Genomic DNA, 23854 nt, shown 5'->3' with positions numbered 1-23854 from the left:
ATGTCCCCTGCTGATTTCTTTGCTTGCCCGCAGATGATGGGGAAGCAAAGGGAAGCCACAAGAGTGGTCATGCGACCCTCCCCAGCAGTGTGTTTTGGATACCCAGGGCAGAGAGGTAAATCACTGTGAGGTAGAGGTCAGGACTGGGGAAGACTCGGCTGATGGCTCCTACCCCGTGCTCAGCTGCTATTCCTGGCTGGGCTGGAGAGGGCGGGACTTCCTCTTCCCCTGCACGGCATCAGGGGCTGGATCAGACTCATCCCCAGATTTCTCCCTCAGCTGCAGGAAGCTCTGCAAACCTTCCCCCCCATCCCCACCTGCTTCCTGCACACATTGCTCCTCATCTGCAGAGGGAGAGATCTCTGTACAGGGAGCTTCTCCCCCATCCACCCAACCCTCGTGCATCCAGACCCCCTCATACCCAGACCCTCCTGCCAAGCCTCACGTCCACCGACTCAGGACCCCCCTGCCTCCCTGATGAGCCTCACTCTCCCTGCACCTGGACCATCCCAACAAGGCACCTGGATCCCCACCCCACTGAACCCCACTCCCCCTGCATCTGGGACCCCCACACCCAGACCACTCCTGCTATGCCCCAACCACCTTCACCTGGACAACTCTGCCAAGTCCCATTACCATTGCACCCAGACCCCCCAACAAGTCCCTGTGCATCCAGATCCCCCCCACACCTGGATCCTACACTGAGCCGCCTGCACCCAGATTGCCCCCCACAGAACACTCTCAACCCACACCTAGATTCCACCATGCTAAGCCCCTTCACACTTGGATCCTGACTTGCTGAGACTGCCTGCCCACATATGGTTTCCCTGGCACAGAGGGCAGGGCCCTGGGATGTTTCTGGGGCAGGCCTGGTCCTTGTGCTGTGTCAAGGTTGGGTGCAGCCTCACAACTGAGTCTGTGTCCCGGAGAGAAGCTGCACAGTGATCTCCCACCTCTGTGCAACCAATGGCCTCTCTTCCCCAGTGCCATGCTGGAGCCTCCACATTTATTTAACAAACAAAATTTGCAGAATTTTGCAGAATTTTGATTTTTTTGGTGCAGAATGCCCTCAGGAATATTCCTAGCTTATTGTTTCACACTGTGGATTACAAAAATGGAGTCCAGATTTCTTTAAGTGATCGCACCTTTTTTCGTAAAAGTATTTTTAAAGGCAATACTGTTGAATTCAGCAATATAAAATTACCTGTGCATTTTTGATAGCTGTGTCTAAGAGATCATATGGACAGAATACCTGTCATTTGTATAATGAAAGTTGGTCCAAATGAGCAGTATTGCATTTTTTTCTATGCATTGGCTACTCATAAATTGTGTATAATTACATTTTTGCTGTGTTGTTTCATTGAATTATTGATGGCTTGCTGAGGGGGATTTGGGTACCATTTTTAAATGCTTTTCTAATTAATAAACATTTTATCGTATGTTTATCTGGGGATAATAGCTCATTATTCAACAAGCTGATAGGCTAACATTCCATTTGGTGTAGTCTAGTCGTTGTTTAAGAAGCCTATTAAATTCTTAAGTTGTTGTTACGATGTTTAATTGTATGTTGTGTCAGGTTTAGTGCTGACTGACCAATGTGTCATTTATAATCTGGAACAAATGAAAGGAAAGCTGCTATGTCACCAAGAAAGCTACAAATAGAACAAGAGGATTATTTTAAATCAAGCCATATATAAAGTTAGCAGTGAAGTTTCAATCACAAGGCCTCCTTTAGGCACAGCTTATACATATAAAAGGTGAAACTGATGACTGAAAGGATTATCTGATGTTCATGCTTTTGTTCTGTGGCTCGCATGTACACAATAGATGTTCTAGGGTAGCTTTTGTGTTATCTTTGCCAATTTTTACTAGGCATGCACTGGGGAGTCACTTCCTTGTTAACTCTATTTTAAATAAAAAGAAAAGGAGTACTTGTGGCACCTTAGAGACTAACAAATTTCTAAGGTGCCACAAGTACTCCTTTTCTTTTTGCGAATACAGCCTAACATGGCTGCTACTCTGAAACCTGTCTATTTTAAATGTCTTTGCGGCATCTTTAATGCCTGAGGTAAAAATGTAATTCTCTGTTATGAGGACACTTCTGAGAGCCAAAAACTGCTGAGTTCTAATCCCCAACTCTGACATATTCAGCTTTGGCAAATCACTTATCCTTTCTTCCTTGATATCCCATGTATAAAATTAGGATAATACTTATATCTACCTCATGGGATGTTGTGAGGAATTAGTTAATGTTGGTAATGTGCTGTGTAAGAGTTAAGTATTAGCACCTTTCTAGAGAGCCAAGTTTAAACATGGTCTCACTAGAATGGTGCTTTCAAGGTTTAACATTTTTGTATAGACTGAGGTGACGCACACACTTTCTGGTGTGCCAGTGGGAATTGCCCCTAGAGAACAGCCATACAGGGTCAGACCAAAGGTTTATCTAGCCCAGTATCCTGTCTTCCGACAATGGCCAATGCCAGGTGCTTCAGAGGGAATGAACAGAACAGGTAATCGTCAAGTGATCCATCCTATCACCCATTCCCAGCTCCTCAAGTATTTGTTACTTACCCTGTTCTCTTATTAGCGAGTCTGTGGAGCTACATTGGCACTGGTTCTCAGAGAGCCAGCTTGTCGTCTTGTGTTGCAGTAAGAGGTACTTTGAGAGTGTAAGCTATTTAGAACACTAACACCAAAGCTTTGATTTGAAACCGCCACTAATGGCTAAACGCAGCTTGTTGGATGATCAGTTTCTCTTGTTCTTTTCACATTTGCATGTTCAGTGTAGCATATTTTGTCTACAGAGTTATTTTATATGTAATGTTTTTTATCATCAGCAAGAGAAACCACATCTGTCTGCTCCGGATCGGTAGATGGTGGCTCGTATGTACTTAAGAGGAAAAAAGGGAACTTGAGGATGTCTATGCCAATGACGCTTTCATTCTGCTATATTGCATTACTCTGGCTGAGAGAACCAGTGACATTATCAGATCTCTTAAGGTATGAATAGTCTCTGTGAAATATTTGCTGCCGTTGTAAGTAATCAGTGTTTTTTTTTTTTAATTTGGGTTGCTTGCTTGTTAACTAGTTGAATTATAGGTAGGGCTGGTAGTGACCCTATATTTAGGTTGCCTCACATGTTCCAGGATAGAAGATGCTTGCAACCATTTTTTGAGAGTCTCTAATAGCTCTGTTGTTTGCAGCAAGTGTTTGAAATTTGTCAGGGAGAAAATATTAGTGTTAGAGAAGTGCCTTTTCTTTGTCCGATGAAATTATTTTCCAATTTAGTTGAGTTGTAAATAGATAAATATTGCAGTTTCACTTCCCTCATTTGTATTCCTTAGGAGAATGTTGATAGCCTGCCTTATAACTGAATGAATGTTCTAAAGATCCAGGCTTGTGCTACTGCCAGAACATCAGCAGCAATGCAAACCATAAATCTGGCATTTTCTAGCTTTCATTTGCTTCACCTAAATAGTTGTCTTTTTAACACATTTTTGTATGCAATAAAATATAGGTATAGACTCAATGACAGACCAAATTGAGAAAAAAAAATATACCCAGAAATTATGCTAATAGTCAGGCTTGCCATTTTAGTTCTTTATAGGTAGGTAGTTCATGAATATTTAAAACAATAGAATACTAGTTGTGCTAAATGACCCACCTTTTTTCTTTTTGGTTTTCCCCCAAAGTGGTAGTCAGCTGACTACTGCTCCTCCCCTGTGATACATGCTTGGGCACCACATCAGGCAACCAGCCATTTTCTAAGGGACTTAAAATACAGGACCAAAAATATTCTTATTGCTATTTGGCACATTCAATACATAACCTTGTAATTAACCTTGTAATTAAAGGGACACTGTGGTTAAAAATAACATTTTAAAATGTTCCTACATATGTTTCAAATAGCAATATATTTTTTTAGTGTCATTAAACTAACGTTCATTGTGCTGTTTATTTTTTGTATTCCTCTCAACAAGTAAGACTACAGTTTCAACATGGGAGACTTCATGTGGCTGTAGAATAATACAGTAATGCAGTTCAAACCAGGCTAAATCTAGCTAAGTTGGCAAGATCAAAATTGTAACCAGTTTGTGGCACTTCTGTTTTGTGGCCTTGGCATGTTATTTTTTTTCATATTATACACAAGATCTAGGGTTTATCCACACTTGGATTACCATATTTAAAAGGACAGAGACTATAAGCCCCATTTGTTTTTGCAATAGGAAAGTTTAAACACAGTTTGTACACTTGTTTAAACATAGTTTATTCTAAATTCTAAACAACACTTCATAAAATGAGTGTGGATGAGCCAAAAAGCGTTAGAACTGCTTTAAAAAGTATTCTCGAACATGAGCTCTTGGAGTAGGTATCATCTGTAAATTGGATGTTTTCCCACACAATGTTTACTTTCATTGCAGTATTTGTGATATTCTCTATATTTAGAATGGAGAACATGACACTTAGGTTAACTGCAGTGAGTGATAAATAAGGCTGCGATTCTTTCACGGAGGTCATGGAAGTCACGGATTCTGTGACTTTCTGTGACCTCCATGACTTCCACAGTGCCTGGTGTGGCTGACTTCAGGGCCAGCTGCTCAGGCACCCCACAGCCAGCTGCATCGGCTGCTGCTGGAGCGACCTGGGGCCAGCTGCTCTGGTGGTCCCTGGGGCCAGTTGCTCTGGCCACTGCTCGGGAGGCCCGGGGCCAGCTGGCTTCAGGGGCTGCCCAAGCAGCGGCTGGTCCCGTGGACAGCCCAAGCAGAAGTCCTGGGGGAGACCCCAGGAGTGCCCAAGAAGTGGTCCTGGGGGAGACCCCAGGAGCGCCTGAGCAGTGGTCCAGGGGGGCTGCCCAAGAGCCAGTTGCACCGGCCACTGCTCAGGTGGCCCCATGCAGCTGGCTCCGGGGACCACCAGAACAGCAGCTGGTGTGGCTGGCTCGGGGAGTGCCCAAGCAGCGGTTCTGGGGGTGCCCTGGGGACCGCTCGAGCAGCAGTGGTCCCAGGGCGGCTGGAACAGGGGCCCCAGAAGTAGAGATTTAGTCATGGGTATTTTTGGTAAGTCATGGAAAGGTCACAGGCTATGAATTTTTTTTATTGCCTGTGACCTGTCCATGACTTTTACCAAAAATACCCATGACTAAATCTTAGCCTCAGTTGATGTGTCCACCTTTTAATGGGCCCTTTATACTAGGGCTATGAGAATTCTTTAAAAACAGTTGTAACAAAATTTGATCTGGTAGAACCATGTTTAGTGAGTACTGTGTTTTAAACTGTATCAAAATACATCTTGCCTCAGGCAAATATAGACTGGTCCTGTAGTGCAGTAATCTAACACATTTCTCCGGTGGGAGGGGAGATTTTACTGTCCATACGCATCATTCCGATTCCAATGTGGACAGGACATTTGTTATATATTTAATTCCTTATTTGTGAATCAGTGATATCAAATTGATGGAAGAGTGCACAGAATTTCAGAATATAAAGTACTAGGCAAGAAAACTTTCTAAAATCAAGTTAAAACTGTTACAAATGTTGCATTAATTTTAATTTAGAGGGATACATTCTTTATTTAATACATCTTCCTTTTAAAATCACTTTGAATCTAGTATTTCTGGAATAATTCATCATAAAATTATAACATACTGTAGTTCTAACTATACTTTGAATTTAAATTCTAGATCTTAAAGAATTGGTTATAGAGTGCAGTCATAGGGAGTGATCGACATTCACTTACCGTAGTTCTTCTTAAATGGAATGTTGATAAGTAGCAAGTAATATACAACAAGTAGCTTCTTTTCTATGGCTTAAATCTTCTTAAGGAATGCCTGTTAAGTAATTTCTCTAACTTTTTCACTTATAAAAGTGTCTCTGCCATCTAGTATGTAGTGTTTCTTTTAATTCCTTGACCCTTTCTGCCAAGGCCTAAACAAAGAAGAGTACTGCATGTTTGTTCAGTGAAATTTTGCAGATAGGCACTGACTTTTTAGGAATATGTCATCTCAATATTGGGCCATCCAAGTTCCTGGTGCCCTTTTCTAAAATCAACATTGCATTTTCTGTTACAACAATGACTTCTTTCATTTTTTTTTTTAAACCACTTCTCTTTGCTGTTTTTGTTCTTGCTTATTGAATTAAGGTAACTGCCCAGATATCTAGGTATATCTGGTACAGCTTGAACTCCCCTCTGGAGAGACTAGGGCTAGCACTTTTGTCGGTAAAACTTAAGTTGTTTTGGGGTGTGAAATAAAAAAAGGCTGCCTGACCAATATAAGTTACACTGACAGAAGCGCTGGTGTGGACAGTGCTATGTTGGCAGGAGATGCTCTCCTGCTGACATAGCTACCGCTGCTCTTTGAAGGAGGTTTAATTATGTCGATGGGAGAGCTCTCTCCTGTCAGCACAGAGCAGCTACATGGGAGGTCTTGCAGCGGCACAGCTGCATCGGTACAGCTGTCACTGTAAGGTCTCTAGTGTAGAAATAGCCCAAGTGTGACTTATGTACTTGGTACTGATATATTTTAAAAATAAACCAAAAGACCTCCCCTAACTCCACAGTCAAAACCTATGCTGTATCTTACTATGTCTTAAACGTCCTGCAGGAAATTTAATTTTGTTGTTTTTCTCTTTGTAATAAACACATTTTGCAACATTCATACCAACCAGAGTATGACTTCCTACCAGGAATCCTATTTTTAAAATCCTGAGGTTTTAAAAAAGTGTAGTGAATTTAGTGTTCATAAAACATGTTGGTTTGATAATCTTCTAGGCCGAAGCATGCTTTAGCCTCATCATGGGTAGTATAAAGTTTCCACTAATGTACTTTAATTCCGACCTGGAGGGGCAACCTCTTAGAGTGAGGATAATTCAGTCTCCCTCTCAATTCAAAACTTGGCTTGTTCGCTGATAATGTCCAGTTGCATGCCAGATATTGGTAAATGTTATGGTGTTCTTTGTGATTCAAACAGCTGCCTACTAAGAGCTAGACTGAGACCACAACTTATTTCATGTGAGCTATTGAATAGCCAGCAGATGACACTATTCAGATGGGCACTCTCTCTTCCCCTCCTTTTCTCTCCCTCTTCCCCGCCATATTTTTTGAAAAATAAAAATCCGAAGTGTTTCGACATTTATCTAAAATAAATGTTTTTTATATATTGATAAAATATATAGTTGTATGGTTTTCTGATTTGGTTACATATAAGCTAACAGTTCTATGACCCTGATTGTAGGAACCCTGCATACTTACTGTGGAAAGATTCAACTCTTTCATGTTTAGTTAAGTATGGATGGATTTGGGGAGCAAAACGCTATAGCCTTATAACAGTGTTATCATAAAAGTGTACTTACTGTCTCCTTAATAGCATTGCCCAATATTGAAAATATTTCAGTTAAAATATTCTGTTTGCAAGAATTGGCTATATAGAGAACGTGCAGGGAAAGCTGGATATAAACATATCTAGAGTAAACTCGGTGCCCTAACTTTATCTGTGAGTCATGTTTGAGCTTGAATTTTAAAATTCTAGCTCTCATGTTAAAGAACAGGCAATTTTTTAGTACTAAAGCAGCATTTTGGAGGACACGGTGTTAGCTGGAGCTATTTGGGCTTTTCAAATGTGATGCTATTTTAACTTTGAAATTAAGATTTCAATCTTGATTTTTTTTAAGTGCCATTTTTTAAAAAGTACATGATGCTTTAAACTAAATGTTGATTTGGCTTAAACTCTTTTTTTTTTATTTAGGTTTGTTATAGATGGTCACATTCCTTACTTGAATGCTTTTCAGTATTTTCCAGAGGAGATGAAATTGTATGGAGTTGATCTCAAGATCTTTCATGTAGAGGTGACTTTTATCCTTTTGTTTTTATTTAATAAGCTACATATCTTATGGTATATTGTACTTCTGGGTTATGGTACTGACAATTTGAGTGAATCTACCTTTGTTATATTATTTTGCTTCCTGGTAGTAATGCAGGAGCCAGTGAGCAAATTATTCTGATTACTTTCATATTTAAATTAGAATAATTAGGTTGATAACTTGATAAGTACTAAACAGGTTTTTCTCATAGATTCCAGGGCCAGGAAGGACCACTGTGATAATCTAGTCTGACCTCCTATAACACAGGCCATATAACTTCCCCAAAAATAATTCCTAGAATATATCTTTTAGAAAAATGTCTGATCTTGATTTAAAAACTGTCAGTGATGGAGAGTCCACCACGACCCTTGGTAAATTGTCCCAATGATTAATTACCCTCAGGTGTGTGTTTGTATTATGTTTGCTTATCTCTTGGGAAATACAGAAAACATAGACAGGTTTCAGAGTAGTAGCTGTGTTAGTCTGTATTCACAAAAAGAAAAGGAGTACTTGTGGCACCTTAGAGACTAACCAATTTATTTGAGCATAAGCTTTCGTGAGCTACAGCTCACTTCAGCTCAAATAAATTTGTTAGTCTCTAAGGTGCCACAAGTACTCCTTTTCTTTTTGAGAAAACATAAATACTCCTTTGAATACTCAGTTGAAATCTCCCTCTCTTTGGAAGCAAGTTCTATCAGTTTTTTATAGTATGATGTGTTCTTGCTGTATTTATTGGAATTTGTTTCTTTTTTAGCAAAATCTTCTTATTTAGCAAAATTTACATTGTTAAACTAAAGAGTTCACGTTAATATGTTCTGTCCACATGAAAATGGTCTCCCTGCTGCTTGTACTTAGCTGTCTTTCCCTTTGGCCCACTTTGTAGAACATCTACAGCACTTACTGCCTCATACCCCTTCTAGCTATGGGATTCTCTCTTTGAGTACACTGCACAGTCAGATCCTCTTCTGCCTGAAATTGGTGGCTTCTGTGTGTGTGGTTTCTCTTCCTCCTCCCATTCCCCCGGGAAGGAGAACTTGACAACATCCTGTACCTGACCACTGATGCCTTACCAAGGAAGGCATTACAAGAGCTGACTGGAAACAAGAATTTTGTTTCATGAAAAATTTTGAGGATTCAGAATTTTTCATTCCACCTAGAAAGAAAACAGATCTTTTGACTTTCCCCCAAAAAAGAGAGAGGGAGGGAGAGAAACCAGAATACCCCAGAATGTCCAATAACCTGTTGGCTAAGGCACTGCCTGGAACATGGAAGACCCAGGTTCAAGTCCCTATTCTGCCTGATTCAAGAAATGTTATGTACAGCCAGGCAGTCAGAGCAGAGATTATGCTCTGAGGAAAAAGTCTGGGATGCACATCTTAACACACTTAAAACCACTGTCACCAAACTAGAACACTTCAGAGAAGTAGACTGCATCGTTGAACAGACCACCCAAATACTCTGTATTGAAGCAGGTTCTCTCAGGAAAAAACCCTCTGATCACACACTTCTAGTCCATGGACTCGTAGGACTGGTAGAGGTCAAGAGGTCTTCTAGGCCAATCCCCTGCACTCAAGGTAAAACTAAATGTTTATCTAGACCAGTGGTGCTCACACTTATTTGATCATGCCCTCCTTCTTTGTGTCTGTAGTAGTTTATGCTCCCCACCCACCCTGTATACAAGTACATATGTTGATATATGCGGTGGCGGTGCTTCACTTGAATCAGTTTCGGCTTCTTTGTTTTTCGCTTGAGTTGTTTTTGTTTCTGTTGCACGAATGAGCCAACGATCCATTGTAATAAGAGCAAAAGCAAAACTGCGATTGTGGTCTGTGCTTACAATTAAATGTGCACACTGTGTCGTAGCGAACGGATAAACGTACAGATGGCAACAACTTTGTTTGAGAACCCTGATCTAGACTATGCCTGACGTGTTGGTCTAACCTGCTCTTTGTGGAATCTCCGTCATTCGAGATTTTAATCTCCCTCGGCAATTTATTCTAGTGCTTAATTACCCTAACAGTTAGGAATTTTTTCCTAATGTCCAATCTAAACCGCCCTTGATGTAATTTAAGCCCATTGCTTCTTGTCATATCCTCAGAGGTTCAGGAGAACAATTCTTCTCCCTAATCCTTGTAACAACCTTTTTTGTACAATATTTGAAAACTGTTATCGTGTCCCCTCTCAGTCTTCTCCAGACTAAACAAACCCAATTTTTTCAATCTTCCCTCATAGGTCATGTTTTCTAGACCTTTAATCATTTTTGTTGTTCTTCTGGACTTGGAACTTCTCCAATTTGTCCACATCTTTCCTGAAATGTAGTGCCCAGAACTATACACCATACTCCAGTTGAGGCCTAATCAGTGCGGAGTAGAGCAGAAGAATTACTTCTTGTCTTGCTTACAACCCTCCAGCTAATACATCCCAGAATGATGTTTGCTTTTTTTTTAACAACAGTGTTACACAGTTGACTCATGTTTAACTTGTGATCCACTATGACCTCCAGATCCCTTTCCACAGTATACCTTCCTAAGCAATCGTTTCCCATTTTGTATACGTGGAACTGATTGCTCCTTCCTAAGTGGAATACTTTTACTCTTAAGTGGAGTCACCTATCACCCCACACTGATACTTTCCCATGGGGTATCATTAAACAATAACAACCCATACATGATGGGGACCACATCCTGAAAGAAATCTTTCCCAACCCCCTCTTCTGGCTTTCAAGCAACACCCTCCAACCTTGCCAAGCTCACCATGAGAAGCAAGGTCTCCCTACAGATCAGGACACATCAACTCATAGTGGCACCAGACCCTGCCAGAACAATAGATGCAAAACCTGCAAACATATCTCCACAGCTACGATGATCAGTACCCCCCACAACAAACCTTTCAAGATTCATGGGTTCTACACATGCATATCACAACATGTTATACCTCATCCAGTGCACTAAATGCCCCAATAACTGTGTGGGTGAAAACAGAAAATCATTATGATCTCAAATGAACTCTCATAGAAACATGATAAAAGTAAAAAACACAATATCACCTGGGAACAAACAGGTTTCATAACATGATAACTCCATATCTGACCTCTCAATCCTCATCCTCAAAGGAAATCTGCACAGCACCTTCAAAAGACAAGTTTGGGAAGTTAAATTCATATCTCTGCTAGACACTAAAAATCATGGACTTAATAAAAACACTGGATTTATGGCTCATTTCAGCAATCTGTAACCCACTAACCCTCCTTTGTTGTATGACTGCAGATGTGTTAACTGCCCACTTCACCTTGAATGTTCTGTTCTACCTTGTATTTAGCTGTGACACTCTGAGGGTATGTTTACACTGCAGTTAGACACATGTGACTGGCTTATGCCAGCTGGCTCAGGCTCAGGGGCTGTTTAATTGTGGTGTAGACGTTTGGGCTCAGGCTGCAGCACTTGCTCGAGAACGCTGTGAGGTGGGAGAGTCCCGGAGATGTCCCTGAATGTCTACAGCACAGTTAAACAGCCCTTTAGCCCAAGAGCCAGAGTCATTTTGCAAAGGCCAGCCGCGGGGGTCTAATTGCAGTGTAGACATACCCATAGTATCTTTCCCAGGCCTGAAGAAGAGCTCTGTCTAAGCTCGAAAGCTTGTCTCTTTCACTAACAGAAATTGGTACAGTACAAAATATTAACTCATCCACCTTGTCTCATTCATATTAGAAAGATATAGTCAAAAGTACAGTTGAAAGATTGCTGTGGTGATTATGGCCTGTGAATATTTTTCTTTCTTTACTTGTGACCACCTAATATCTTGATTGCTCAATAAAAATGGCTTGAGTTAAACAGATGCCACAAATATGCAGCAGAATCAATTCAGCATTGTTCAAATAAAGCTAAAGACGTAAAAAACATTTTGTTCTGTAAATCTGTCAAGTTTTAGTTGTTTTTAAAAAAAATAATAATAATAAAAAGGCAGTGGGAATCTTTTATTTTCCCTGTGAGTGTTGGATGCAGAATAATTGCTAGTTTGCCTGAAGGAAAATATAAAATCAGAATTTCCCGTGGATTATGAAGAGAGACTTACACAACAGTTTTGATAACTTCCTGTTGTGCGTGACAGAAACAAGGATTGGACTGTGGGCCTACATGTTAACCTTAAGGGCTCAATTTTAGAAATTATCACTTTATATCAAATCCTTATAGATTTCAAATAATCTGTGCTGGTTCATTATAAAATTTGTTAGATGATTGTCTGTCAGTAAATCTCCTATTAGGATTAGGTTTACAGTACCTAATTAATCCAAAGAGAAGTAATAGCTCTACTACACACTCCTTCAAAAAATAGTTCAGTACATTTACAGCACTGAATCTACTTTATGGAAAACTACATTAGTGTGACTAATAATGAAACTTTTTAGTGTATTCTGGCCTTATATTTAAACTGGTTTGTTTTCCTTGAGATTTTTTTTTTAAAGATTTTTGTGTGTGTGTGCAATGCTTACAATAAGCACCTATTATAAATAGATTTAAAAAAATGTTTGAATGCAAAAGCATTTTGAGTTTCTAAAAATCATCCATTGTTGTTTTTCTTTCACTTCTTTAGTACACATTCCTTAGCTAGCCTTATAAAGGTTAGTCTGTATTTAAGATAAATGGATTACTGTGTCCTAACAAAAGAAAATGGTCACTGATGTTTCCAATTTTTTGAAGAAAAAAAATAATTGGTAAAATTACTTTAATACATTAGTAAGGATAACTTAAGATTTTTTAAGGTTACCAAACTTTTTAACTATAAGGGTGGTTAAGCTCTGGCATAGGCTTCAAAGCGAGGTTGTGGAGTCCCTGTCATTGGAGGTTTTTAAGAATAGGTTGGACAAACACCTGTCACGGATGGTCTAGGTTTAATAGGTTCTGCTTCAGTGCAGGGGGCTGGACTTGATGACCCTGTGAGGTGCCTTTCAGCCCTACGTTTCTATGGTTCTATAAAACAATATAGAACTACTGTTTTGGGGTCCAATCCCACAAAGATATGTATGTGAGTAGTCTCTTTGAAACAAATTAGAGCAATTCATGTGGCTAGAGATACTAATGTGCATAAGTCTTCGTAGTATTGGGGAAGTCTACACTACAAAAATAATTCTACTTAGTTACGTTGACGTACAGCCACCACGGTAATTACATCAGTTTTTTTGTGTGCATGCTACAGTCCTGTCAGTGGTGCATTTCCTCAGTAGGAGCACTTCCCCCGATTTAACTGTCATTGTGGGGCAGTGAGAGCCCAGAGGTCCAAGCAATGGGGCTCCAGGCTGTCAGCCACCGGAGCTCCAGCAATGCCCCTCTGCCATGTACATTGGCCAAACTGGACAGTCTCTACGTAAAAGAATAAAAGAACACAAATAAGACATTCAAAAACCAGTCGGAGAACACTTTAGTCTCTCTGGTCACTCAATTACAGACCTAAAAGTTGCAATATTACAACAAAAAAACCTTCAAAAACAGACTCCAATGAGAGACTCCTGAATTGGAATTAATTTGCAAACTGGACACCATTAAATTAGGCTTGAATAAAGACTGGGAGTGGATGTGTCATTACACAAAGTAAAACTATTTCTCCATGTTTATTTTTCCCCCCTACTGTTCCTCACAGTTGTCACTGTTCCTGACAGGTCTTGTCAACTGCTGGAAATGGTCCACCTTGATTATCACTACAAAAGGGTTTTTTTGTTTTGTTTTTTTTCCCCCTCTCCTGCTGGTAATAGCTCACCTTACCTGATCACTCTTGTTACAGTGTGTATGGTAACACCCATTGTTTCATGTTCTCTGTGTATATAAAATCCCCCTACTGTATTTTCCACTGCATGCATCCGACGAAGTGAGCTGTAGCTCATGAAAGCTTAAACTCATATAAATTTGTTAGTCTCTAAGGTGCCACGAGTACTCCTTTTCTTCTAACTGTAGTGTAGACCAGGCCTCAGCCCCTTAAAGTCTGTTATTAAATAAAGCTCTGAGATGATCCCTTCAAGTCAGGTTTGAGGCACAGGGACAGCACTATGAGGCAGTTTGCTAATCCTATTCTGTGGATTAGAGGACTAAATTTCCTAGCTCCTACTTCCTTCAGTCCACTAGAACACTGCCTTTCCTCTTGGTGACTCATAAGGTGTCACTTTTTCCCCTCTGAGTTGATACTGAATCAATGCCCTAGCAAGGTGTCAGTTGGCACTGATTTGTTAGAGTTTGTGTCTTTTAGGGTATGTCTCTCTGCGGAGTTATTTTGGGCTCTTACTTGGCTGTTGCACCTAGCCGTGCCGCACACCTCTCCCCCCCCCCCCCCCCGCTGTCCACATATAAAGCCATCTCACCCAAGTTTGGTGTAACTTTAAACCCAGGCTGGTTGGCTTGTCTGGGGGTATAGGCTAGAACTTAGGTGCCACTTTCCCTCGGGCTGGTAACCAATGTACCTTGCAGTGAGGAGTGTTGATCCTCCAGTGCCTTCCCAAAATTCTGCCTGTTCCAGAAGGACAGACAAATTGTCCTACAATTCACTGGGGGAAAGAATCCTAGAGCAGCTCAGCTTAGTGCAGCACACAGAACCATGGGTTATGACCCCAGAAATCCTATTGATGCACTTGGGTGAGTGCAGCACCAGTGAGGCCATAGTAACTTGGCTGTGTCATTGCAGTATGCTTGCACCTGCATGATGTTAAACAGCCAACCTGTTTCACCTAAAAAATAAGTGCATTTCAGTAACTAAGTTATTTCTGTACATGTAGTTTATTTGGGATCTTTTGAAATCAAAGATTCTATAGAAATGTATTATTTCCTCAACTTTAATAGAAGAAAAGTTAGGAGCTGCTTAACATTCACTGTTTGGGCAAACTGTGCAAATTTATAAACTAGACAGTATTTCTTTAGTTATAGGTGTGGATTTATTCTTCCTAATTATAGTACTTTTCTAGGAGGGGCTGATGAAATGAATCACTCCGTTTCAGAACTGTACTTACCTACCTTGTCCCGCCTACTAAAGAAGAGTAAAATTCCTTTTTATTTCTGGTGTTCCATATCTTGCATCAGGCCACTCTGTTGAAATTCTTACCTTCAGCTTGACTGAAATGATTTAGCTAAGTGACACAAATGTAGTCTGGGTTTTGAAATATGTCCCTAAAATGAACACACGAACATGCTAAACCATTTCCTCATCTCTTTGGAGTTTTTAATATGTAAGAAGTTCCCCTATTTTTAATTTTGACTTGTAAACCCAATGAGTATTTTACTAGTACTTGTATGTGTCATTTGCTATTACTTTACTGCATAAAATAGCCTGGGTTGAAGATCTGAATTTCCCATTTTTCTGAGTAAATTTGTAATCTACTGGTCAGAGAGCATGTGTGTCCATGACCGTCCATTCCCTTCTGTTCTCAGACGGGGTGTGAGTCAGTAAGCTCATGCTGTAGAGACTCAAGCGTTTTAGCTATGGAAGTCCCCAGTTCAAACCCTAATGTTGGCCAAGATGGTGACTGGTAGAGATGCACTTGTTGAGTAAAAATATTTAAGTATTCATGATATTTAGTTTCCTCCATTTCCTGATTTGTCAGGTCAGAAGTAGTAGTAAAAACAAGTCCTTTAAAGTGTGATTCTGCTCTGAGAAGTAGCACTGCGAAAAATGTTGTGGTCATGGTGACCTGTTCATCTCAGTTATTCTATTTCTAAAGTATTGAGTTTGCAAGTTTAAAAATTTGTTTTAGACTGACAGCTGTGCAGACTTCTTTTGAGATCTGTGAGGCAAGCTGAGTTCTTTACTGTTCTTGCATCATCTTCACTAATAAAGGTTCTACAGGCATTAAGGGATACCTATAAACTCCCTTGCTTTGAATTGCTTTCCACATGTGTAATTGATCAAATTTAGTACACAAGCCTGCTGCACAAGAAAGAATAGAATTAAAATTTTTTGAGCTGGGGTGACTCTGCGTAAGTAATCAAAAGAAAACGTAGGGAAAAAAAAGTGCATTTGTAAATAGCATGAACAGATGTAACTGTATATACACACAATCAGGTCTGAATACGTAGTGGCTTTTGCGGGTAAAACGGTAACTTAAAAAATACGGCACCTGTAACCCATCATGTCTTCCAACTCACAATTAAGGGGCAGATTAAAATTAAATTATTTTCCTTCTTCTTCTCTTCTTTTGTTCTTTTCATTCTTCTTTCCTTTGCAGGTGGAAATGCTCAATTACTGGGCCCCAATAAGCAGAAAATGATTTTGAAAGCCCATCACACAGTTCCCTTGCAGAACTCCTTGCTCCACTGTATTCACATTAAACTGCTTGGCCTACCAAGCTCCGCAAGTAACCTAAGAAGGGTGGAGCAGGATGGCAGCAGCTTCCCTTTCAAATTCTGATCCTGCCCAACAGTAGATTTGAAGTTGTCTTGAACATCTAGTTGGATTGCTCTTGCTGACACAGCTTCAGGGTTAGAAGGAAGAGTAGGAAGAAAGGAGAATTGAAGTAGATTGGGGAAAGAGGGTTTAAACAAACTCAGATACAAACAGTGTTATATTTTCTATATGGAATATTTTTTGGCAATTAGTATTACAGTAGAAGGTTTTCATTTGGTTTATTTTTTAACAAATCATTTTATGAAGATTCATTAACAAACTACTAATTGTTCTAACATTGAAAGAGGTGTGTTTTTTTTTCTGCTAGTTATATGCCTTGTGCTGCAGTGCATTCCCGAAGTCCATATATTGATAGATGAACAGGCACAAACTATTGAATGGTGTTTGCTTACATGTTCCTTGGTTTTTAGTTACTCAGTTTTATTCTGTTGGCATGCCCTGTTATCATATCTGTAAAGTTGGCCAGAAAATGGAAATTCATTCCCACCAAAGATTTAGTGGGAAAAGATTTCCAGAAAACTTCTGTTTTAGGAGAACCAAAGTAAAATCTTCAGCTTCTGGGTGAAAGTAAAATTTGGCAAAAACCTGTCCAGGTGCGCAACCTGGGAGCCATCATTTCAATTTTTCTGACAGAAAAAATCAATTTTTCAGCAACATTGTAGTTTTCCTATGGAAAACTTTAATTTTGTGAAACGGGCATTTGCTGTTTGGAAAATATAGTGGAAATTTCCTGACCAGCTCAGCTTGCCTGCTGCTGCTCTAGCTTTTAACCAGTTGTATTTGTCAGCAGGTCCTTTACTGAATGATCCTAGTCATGACAGTGTCATTGTAAAATCAGTGGCTGGCTTTGTATCACTAATGTTTGATTTGTCCAGTTAAAAATGTACTGTAGTAAACAATACATTAGTATAATCATGCTCTTTAGTCTATTCCTTTTATGCTGAGTATTTTTGCTTGAGAGAGTAGAACTGTGGACTGCTCTGAAAATATAGTACCTCATTTGGGCATTTTATGCTGTGAAAGGCAGGGGAGGAGTATTCAGAGACCCTTGAATTATTCATTTATATATTTAATTTGTATAATTCAGATTTAAAGTGTATTTAAGCATTGTTCTCTCTCTCAAGCCTCTAGCTAAGACTTGTGCTTTCCTTTGAAAGACAGCATTGTACGAGAACACATGATAATATATCAATCTTAAACAAAGAGCTCTGCTCGGCCTTACCTATGGAAGGTGCTGCTGCTCCTCCATAATATTTTAGCACAGCTGTTTGCAGCCCCGTTTTACTAAAGGTGACTCAGAATTTGTTTGCTGTCAGTGTTAAAAAACTGACCAGCGAGAACACTTAAAACTAAAACTCACATCCACAAAATGGTTACATTAATCTCCTTCCCCCCACCCCCCTCCAAGTAGTATGCGAGTTGTATAAATTAGATATAGCTTAATGTCATCCTTCTAGGGTTTCAAGTGGATGTTATGACAACGTTTCATCTCTTCAGATATACATTTTTTAAAAGTGTATGGGGGGAAGCCTAGGTTTCTTTACTGTAGGCTAAAAGTGGCCCCATTAAATAGATGTATATGAAATCTTTGCTTAAATATTTCTCAGTTTTTGTTTTGGAGGAGTTGTTAGGACAGCTTGCTAGTGAATGTTCATCTCTTCAGCATGGCTCACCTTTTCATCTTGATTACCAAGTCTTTCACATTGGTGAATAATGTTGGCAGCCCAGCACCAGTGAAGGGAAGGAAAATTCACAACAAGTCTGATGGGGAAAAAAATGCAATAAAAGCAGAAGCTTAATAATCTTAGATTAAAGAGCATATGGTGCCATCCTGGAATAGAAGACATGACAAACAGCCTTTTATGAATTATTCATTTTATTTCTCTCTGTTCCAATTCTACTTTCACATTAAACAGATTATCTGCGTATTTCCAGACCGTTTGAATCAGATTTTTGAGCATTGTCTTGTTCAGCTCTTACAGAAAATGGGTAAGGGCTTTGATTCATGGATAAATTAAACTTATATAATTTACATACAAAAAAACCCTACATTTAGAAGTTATTTTGTTTGCAAAGGTAAGCACTTAAAAATTAGGAAATGCCAGAATTGAGGTTTCCTTATAAGCTTAATTTGGTCCCCTTGTTTGTATGCATTAGGCTGCGGTTTTTAATTACATAATCATATGTGGTTTTTAATCCAGGACCCATTTTTAGTGCATAGGATGGATGGTGCTTGGGAAAATGAAGCAGCTGTTCAATATTTATTTTTATCTTCATAATTCCAATGTGTGGCTCCATTCCCTTATTTACTGCGTGCCATCCAACCCCTGCACTGACTACAGAATGCTTCGGTTCCTCGTGGTCTCCTCTTTGGCATGCATCACTATAATATCAGCATGCCTCAGTCATTAGTGAATTTATCTTTACATCTTTCCTGTGAAAAGAAAGTATTATGAACATTGTATGGTGGGCAAACTGCGACAGACAGTGACTTGCCCAAGGCTACACAATGAATCAGTGGCTGAGGCAGGATTGGAATGGAGGATGACCTCCTCCTTCCATTGGGACTTGTGCTTCTAAATCTCTTTGACTTTTTGAAAATCTCCCCCCTTTTTTCTTATTTAATTTTTCAAATTCATTTAAAGACATACGATTTAAGGGAAATCTATTGAAATTAGACAAGGGCACTGGAGCGAAGCGAGACTCATGAGTGCTGCACCTCCTGCTGGTTGTCTTGGGAATTAGCTCTTTCCAGCTTTTGGCGCGCCCTCTGCAGGCTGGTGTCTCGTCTCCCACTGGCCCTCTGGCCCTCCCGGACCCCGGTTCTGGAGTTCTGCCCCATCAGTACCCCCACACTCTGGGTCTCTCTTTCAAGGGGAACCCCCAACCCTCTAAACCCACCTTACCTCAGTGGCTACTACCAATCATCATCTAACCCCCGCTCACTGGGGCAGACTGCAGTGTAATGGCCACTCATCATTGGCAAGTGGTTAGGACCCGCTGCCTCTGCCTATTCCCAGGCTACACCGCTGCAGCCCCAGTATCTTTCTGGGCCTTTACCAAGGCCTGCAGCCTGGGGGTTTACTAGGCTGGGTCTCCTCAGCTCCCTTTGCCCTTCCCCAGCACTGCTCCGCTTAAGATACCTCATTCTCAGGCAGCTAGCCCTTCCCAATCCAGGGCTAGAGTGAGACTCCTGGCCCACAGCCCTCTTATAAGGGCCAGCTGTGGCCTGATTGGGGCGTGGCCCCATCTGTGGCTGCTTCCCCCAGTCAGCCTTGCTATTCCCAGCTGTAGCCCTCTGCAGGGCTGCTTTTACTATGGGCTCCCCAGGGAAGCCCTCTCCCAGGGCTGTTTTAACCCCTTCAGGGCAGGAGTGGGGTGACCACCCTGCTACAGGCACTCTATTGAAATCAGACAATTTCAAATAATTAAAGTTTTCAGTATCCCTTATAGGAAACTTCCAGCGCTTAAAATATTCCAGTCTCCCAAGTTTGTTGGATTGTACATTTGCATTTTTATTGTAGGCAGCTTCTTGACTGTAGATAAATCTGTTAACCAACTGTTTAAAACCAATCTGTTGGGAATTAAGTTGAAATGTTTGTTCATGTCCACAAAACTTTCCCCACTCCAGTGACAACTGTACATCATTCTCTACTTCCATGTATCAGTCCCTTTGTGAGTCTTTAGACCCTATTGCACAGTTGGATCCACACAGTGCAGGCAGATTCTTGCATCCAAGGAGAGCTCCACTGAAATCAGGATCGGGGTCTTCGTTCATAAACTTGATGGAGCAGGAAACCTCTTCTTTGCTTGGCAAGTTTGCCCAAATTTAAAGTGTTAGACACACTTTTTAAGGTTTCAGAGTAGCAGCCGTGTTAGTCTGTATCTGCAAAAAGAAAAGGAGTACTTGTGGCACCATAGAGACTAACAAATTTATTTGAGCATAAGCTTTCGTGAGCTACAGCTCACTTACTCCTTTTCTTTTTACACTGTTTAAGGTAATATTATGGTAAAATTATGTTTTATTGAAGAATGCATTGTTTTTCTTTGAAGGGTAGTGTGACATGCGTATTGTGGAGGTGCCACAATTAGAATTACATCATGGTTAAAGCACATATTACATCTTTTAAAGCACCTATGGTTTACAAGAAGCAAACTTGATGGGGCAGTGGATAAGAGACTTAAAATTGTTTTTGGAAGTACAATTTTTAGAACCAAATAAATTGGTTTACACCATAAAAAGTAAGCACAGAACAGAGATGGTTACTTGGTGGTAGTTTCTAAGAATGATAGCAAGTAGGCTGTGTCTTATTTTTCTGGCTACTGAGATTTGGATGTATCCTCTGAGTGTCATTTCATAAAATTCTTATCTCTATTCCCCTTCCCAAAGATGTTAGAATTGACACAGAAGCCAGTTAAGGCTCTGTTGAGTTTTTAGAGCTTAGTAAGAAATACAAATAGAAGCATATAAGTTGTGCAAATCAACTCTGCTGCCTTCATTTTTATCATTCAAAACCATAAACACCAGTTCCTTCCTCAGTCCTGCTACTGTTTTTGGAGTCCATTTTAACCCTTCTATTTGGTGGGATTTTTTGTTTCCTTTTTTTTTTCCTAATGTATTGCAGATATGCGATTAACAGCTGCCAATTTCCCTTTTCTCTTCTGAAACTACTTCAGAATGATAATAAGCAAGGGTGAGGCTTTTTTAAAAGCGCTGAGGAGGAAGTTCACTTCTGACAGGGTTATTGTAATCAGGTTTATCATGGGAGCCTGCTGTTGTGTAACAGAAACTCTAGCTTGTCTCTACCTGTCTTAAAGCATTGCTTAATAAAGAAGGAAAACAAACCTAATAAAATATTTGTGAAATTCAATAAAACTTGTTTGCAAGCTTTAAATTTGAATACTTGTTAGACAATTCAACACAACACTAGGTAGGCTTTTAAAACTTATTAAGCTTAAATGTTCATTATCACTCAGATTTGTCTTGTGAGCATGTACAAAGCAACACTCAATCATGTGTCTTTGCCAGTTTAATAATATATTAGAACTCATTCAACCAGAACTTTTCTTTTTCAAAATTACCCAATAACCAAAGTAGTGTTATGCATCCCCAAGAAGCATTGTGATGAAAAGTCTTCCAGATAGAATAAAGAAATGGAATTTATTTGGCTATCTAGCAAAGCAAGCTTCTTCTGTATTCAGTATTCATCCTCTAATTCCTGTTGTTGTTGTTTTCGCTTGTGGACAAGATAGCAACCAGTCCTGCATTCTTCAAATAGATATGTGATATGATTTCACCATTAGGCAGTCATTCTCCATAGCATACCACGGATTTGCTCACAGAAGTGATTTATCATTGATCATTCTCTGTATGTTGAACCTTTTTAAATGAAAGCTTTTCCTGAATAAAGAACATTCCTTTGATGCCCAACACAGCCCTCTGGAGTAAGTTTTGGCTTCTGAAGCAACACTGGTAGCTTTATCTGAGAGTTTAAAAGGTGCAGTTATTATAGGAGATGGACACAGTGCCAGTGTTGCTTTTCATATGGTTTGATAAGGATGATCTTGGCTGCATTTTTAATATTCTAGAGAGTTTAGGAAACCATCTCAACAACACACATGCCAGGCTCTACAAGGTGGACAAGTCTAATGCTTACTATTATCCTAGTGCTTCATTCCTGTGGAATCTTGTAAAACTTATTTTAAATGTGAGATTGATCTCTGTATTTCTTTTCTTTTTTTCATGGTGGAGTCCTCACAATTTTTTTCTCTTCTTTGGAATATTGAACAGTTATCTAAATGGAGCAGTAAGAATTTCACCCTTTATTCTTTCCTGCCATTTGTTCACCTTTAGTAGTCTCAGGCATGCCCCTCCATTATTACATCAGCAGCAACATATGATTCATAGATATTAGGATTGGAAGAGATGTATGCAATCATCTAGTCCATCCTTTACATCACTGCTCTATATTTCTTAAACATTCCTTACGGATCCAGTACTTTTTTAGTAAAGTCTTTTGCTGTGGAAAATGTAAGCACAACATATTAGAAACGAACTACAAAACAGAAGTAACTGTGCTATTTTCACTGCCCAAGTTGAATGTGGTGCCAAAAAAAAAAAATTCTTGGTGGAAAGTAAACTTGATTTTTAAAATCTTTCACTTCTAATAATCTAAGGTGTTAGGAATACATTATATGGTAATTGCTTTGATGACATTCCAGAACAATTTTAGAGCCATCAATACCTGGAAATATTGTAAAAGTTCTTCTGGTCAATGCATTTTGGTGAATTCTTTTTCCATATGGGTACCTGACTTCGCTACATATCTTTAAAGAGACGTTTCATCTGGTTGATCTGAACATGTGTTTTGTCAACCTTGGGGAATAATCCCAATGAGCTCATAGTCTGTCAGGTGAATAGAGTTTAGGGGAACAGGAAAAAAAATGTCGTATACAAATCAACAAAACTCACTGTAGATAGCATTGGCAGAAGTGGGTTTTTAAGATGTACTTAAATGAGGAAAGTAAGGGTCTTGTGGATGATCTCAAGGAGATAGAACCACAGTGGAGGCTGCATGGAAAAAGATTTAGATGATGGAGAGGCTGACAAATGGGTAGAGAAGGGGGACAGAGTGACTGATCTGAGAGCAACACAAAGCAAGTAAGGAAATTCCATTTTAATGTAGGAATTTTTAAGCTGACATCTCTCCAAGGACATCTATATAATACAAAGTACTGAGTCACCATCTCATTCCCATTCAGTTTCAAATATCATTTTGGTTGTAAATTTCACATGTGGCATAGTTATTGGAAGTAGTGTCAGCTCTGTTATGAAATCAGCTAGTGGCTAAATTAGCACTTCTGCATCACCCAGCATCTACGGCTCCTGACTTCACTGCATTTCAGATTATTAGATGCATGCAGGTTATTCTAGTTTACAAACTTGATTTACTAGCTCTTTTACAATAAATAGCTTACTGTGTTTTGTGTTTATATTTGTCTTTATAAAGAATATATGTTGCACCAACTTTCCAGTGTAGTTATAATTTTTTTTAAATCCCCCCGACCCCAAAATCATAGCTTAATCTTCTTCTAAGCCTTCATGTTGGAATAATCAATATCCTAGTCATTGGTCCTTGTCAGCCTAGCACATTTTTCCAAACTGTAGTCTGGGGAGAGATGGCTGGTCATAGGCTGCTTCAGATAGGTCAGAATCTTTTCAGATAGTTCCACAGGTATTGAATCTCTTCATTGCAAAGAGACATCTGGATTGGCCTCTACCAGGTCCACTTGTAAAGAGGAGATGGAAAAAGGAGACCCTTTCAGCGACTACAGCTGCTGACCACTATCAGTAGGGGGAATGTTCAGAGGAGCAGAGAACAAAGCAACTAGTCAATGTGCCCAGAGGAGCATGAGAAGACGAAATCCTGATATCTAGACTGCATGTCCAGGAACGAAGGGTCCAAGTGGAAGCAAAGCATGGTCAAAAGGAAAAGGAATAAGCAGTTCAAAAATGTACAGGGAGAGATGAATAAAACAGAAAAAGAGGAAATTAAATCAACAGCAAAGGAGACTGCATAGCAAATTCAAGAAGGATAGATCCTTATCATATTAAAGTTGAA

At 39.7% G+C, this 23854-nt stretch overlaps 1 protein-coding gene across 4 annotated transcripts in view; it reads left to right on the top strand.

Annotated features, from left to right (window-relative positions):
- The window catches only part of TAF1B (TATA-box binding protein associated factor, RNA polymerase I subunit B), a 58130-nt gene that overhangs the window by 12089 nt on the left and 22187 nt on the right, over positions 1–23854 (top strand). For all 4 annotated transcript variants that reach the window (XM_073336044.1, XM_073336045.1, XM_073336046.1 and 1 more), the window contains 2 exons: positions 2838–3000; positions 7742–7841. In XM_073336044.1, coding sequence (XP_073192145.1) covers positions 2838–3000; positions 7742–7841 — 263 coding nt within the window. The remainder of the gene's footprint in view (positions 1–2837; positions 3001–7741; positions 7842–23854) is intronic.

The sequence above is a fragment of the Lepidochelys kempii genome, chromosome 3 (genome assembly GCF_965140265.1).
Source record: "Lepidochelys kempii isolate rLepKem1 chromosome 3, rLepKem1.hap2, whole genome shotgun sequence".
In the NCBI taxonomy this organism is placed as follows: domain Eukaryota; kingdom Metazoa; phylum Chordata; order Testudines; family Cheloniidae; genus Lepidochelys; species Lepidochelys kempii.
Note: the sequence above shows the minus strand (reverse complement) of the source record. Positions and strands in the feature narration are given on the sequence as shown.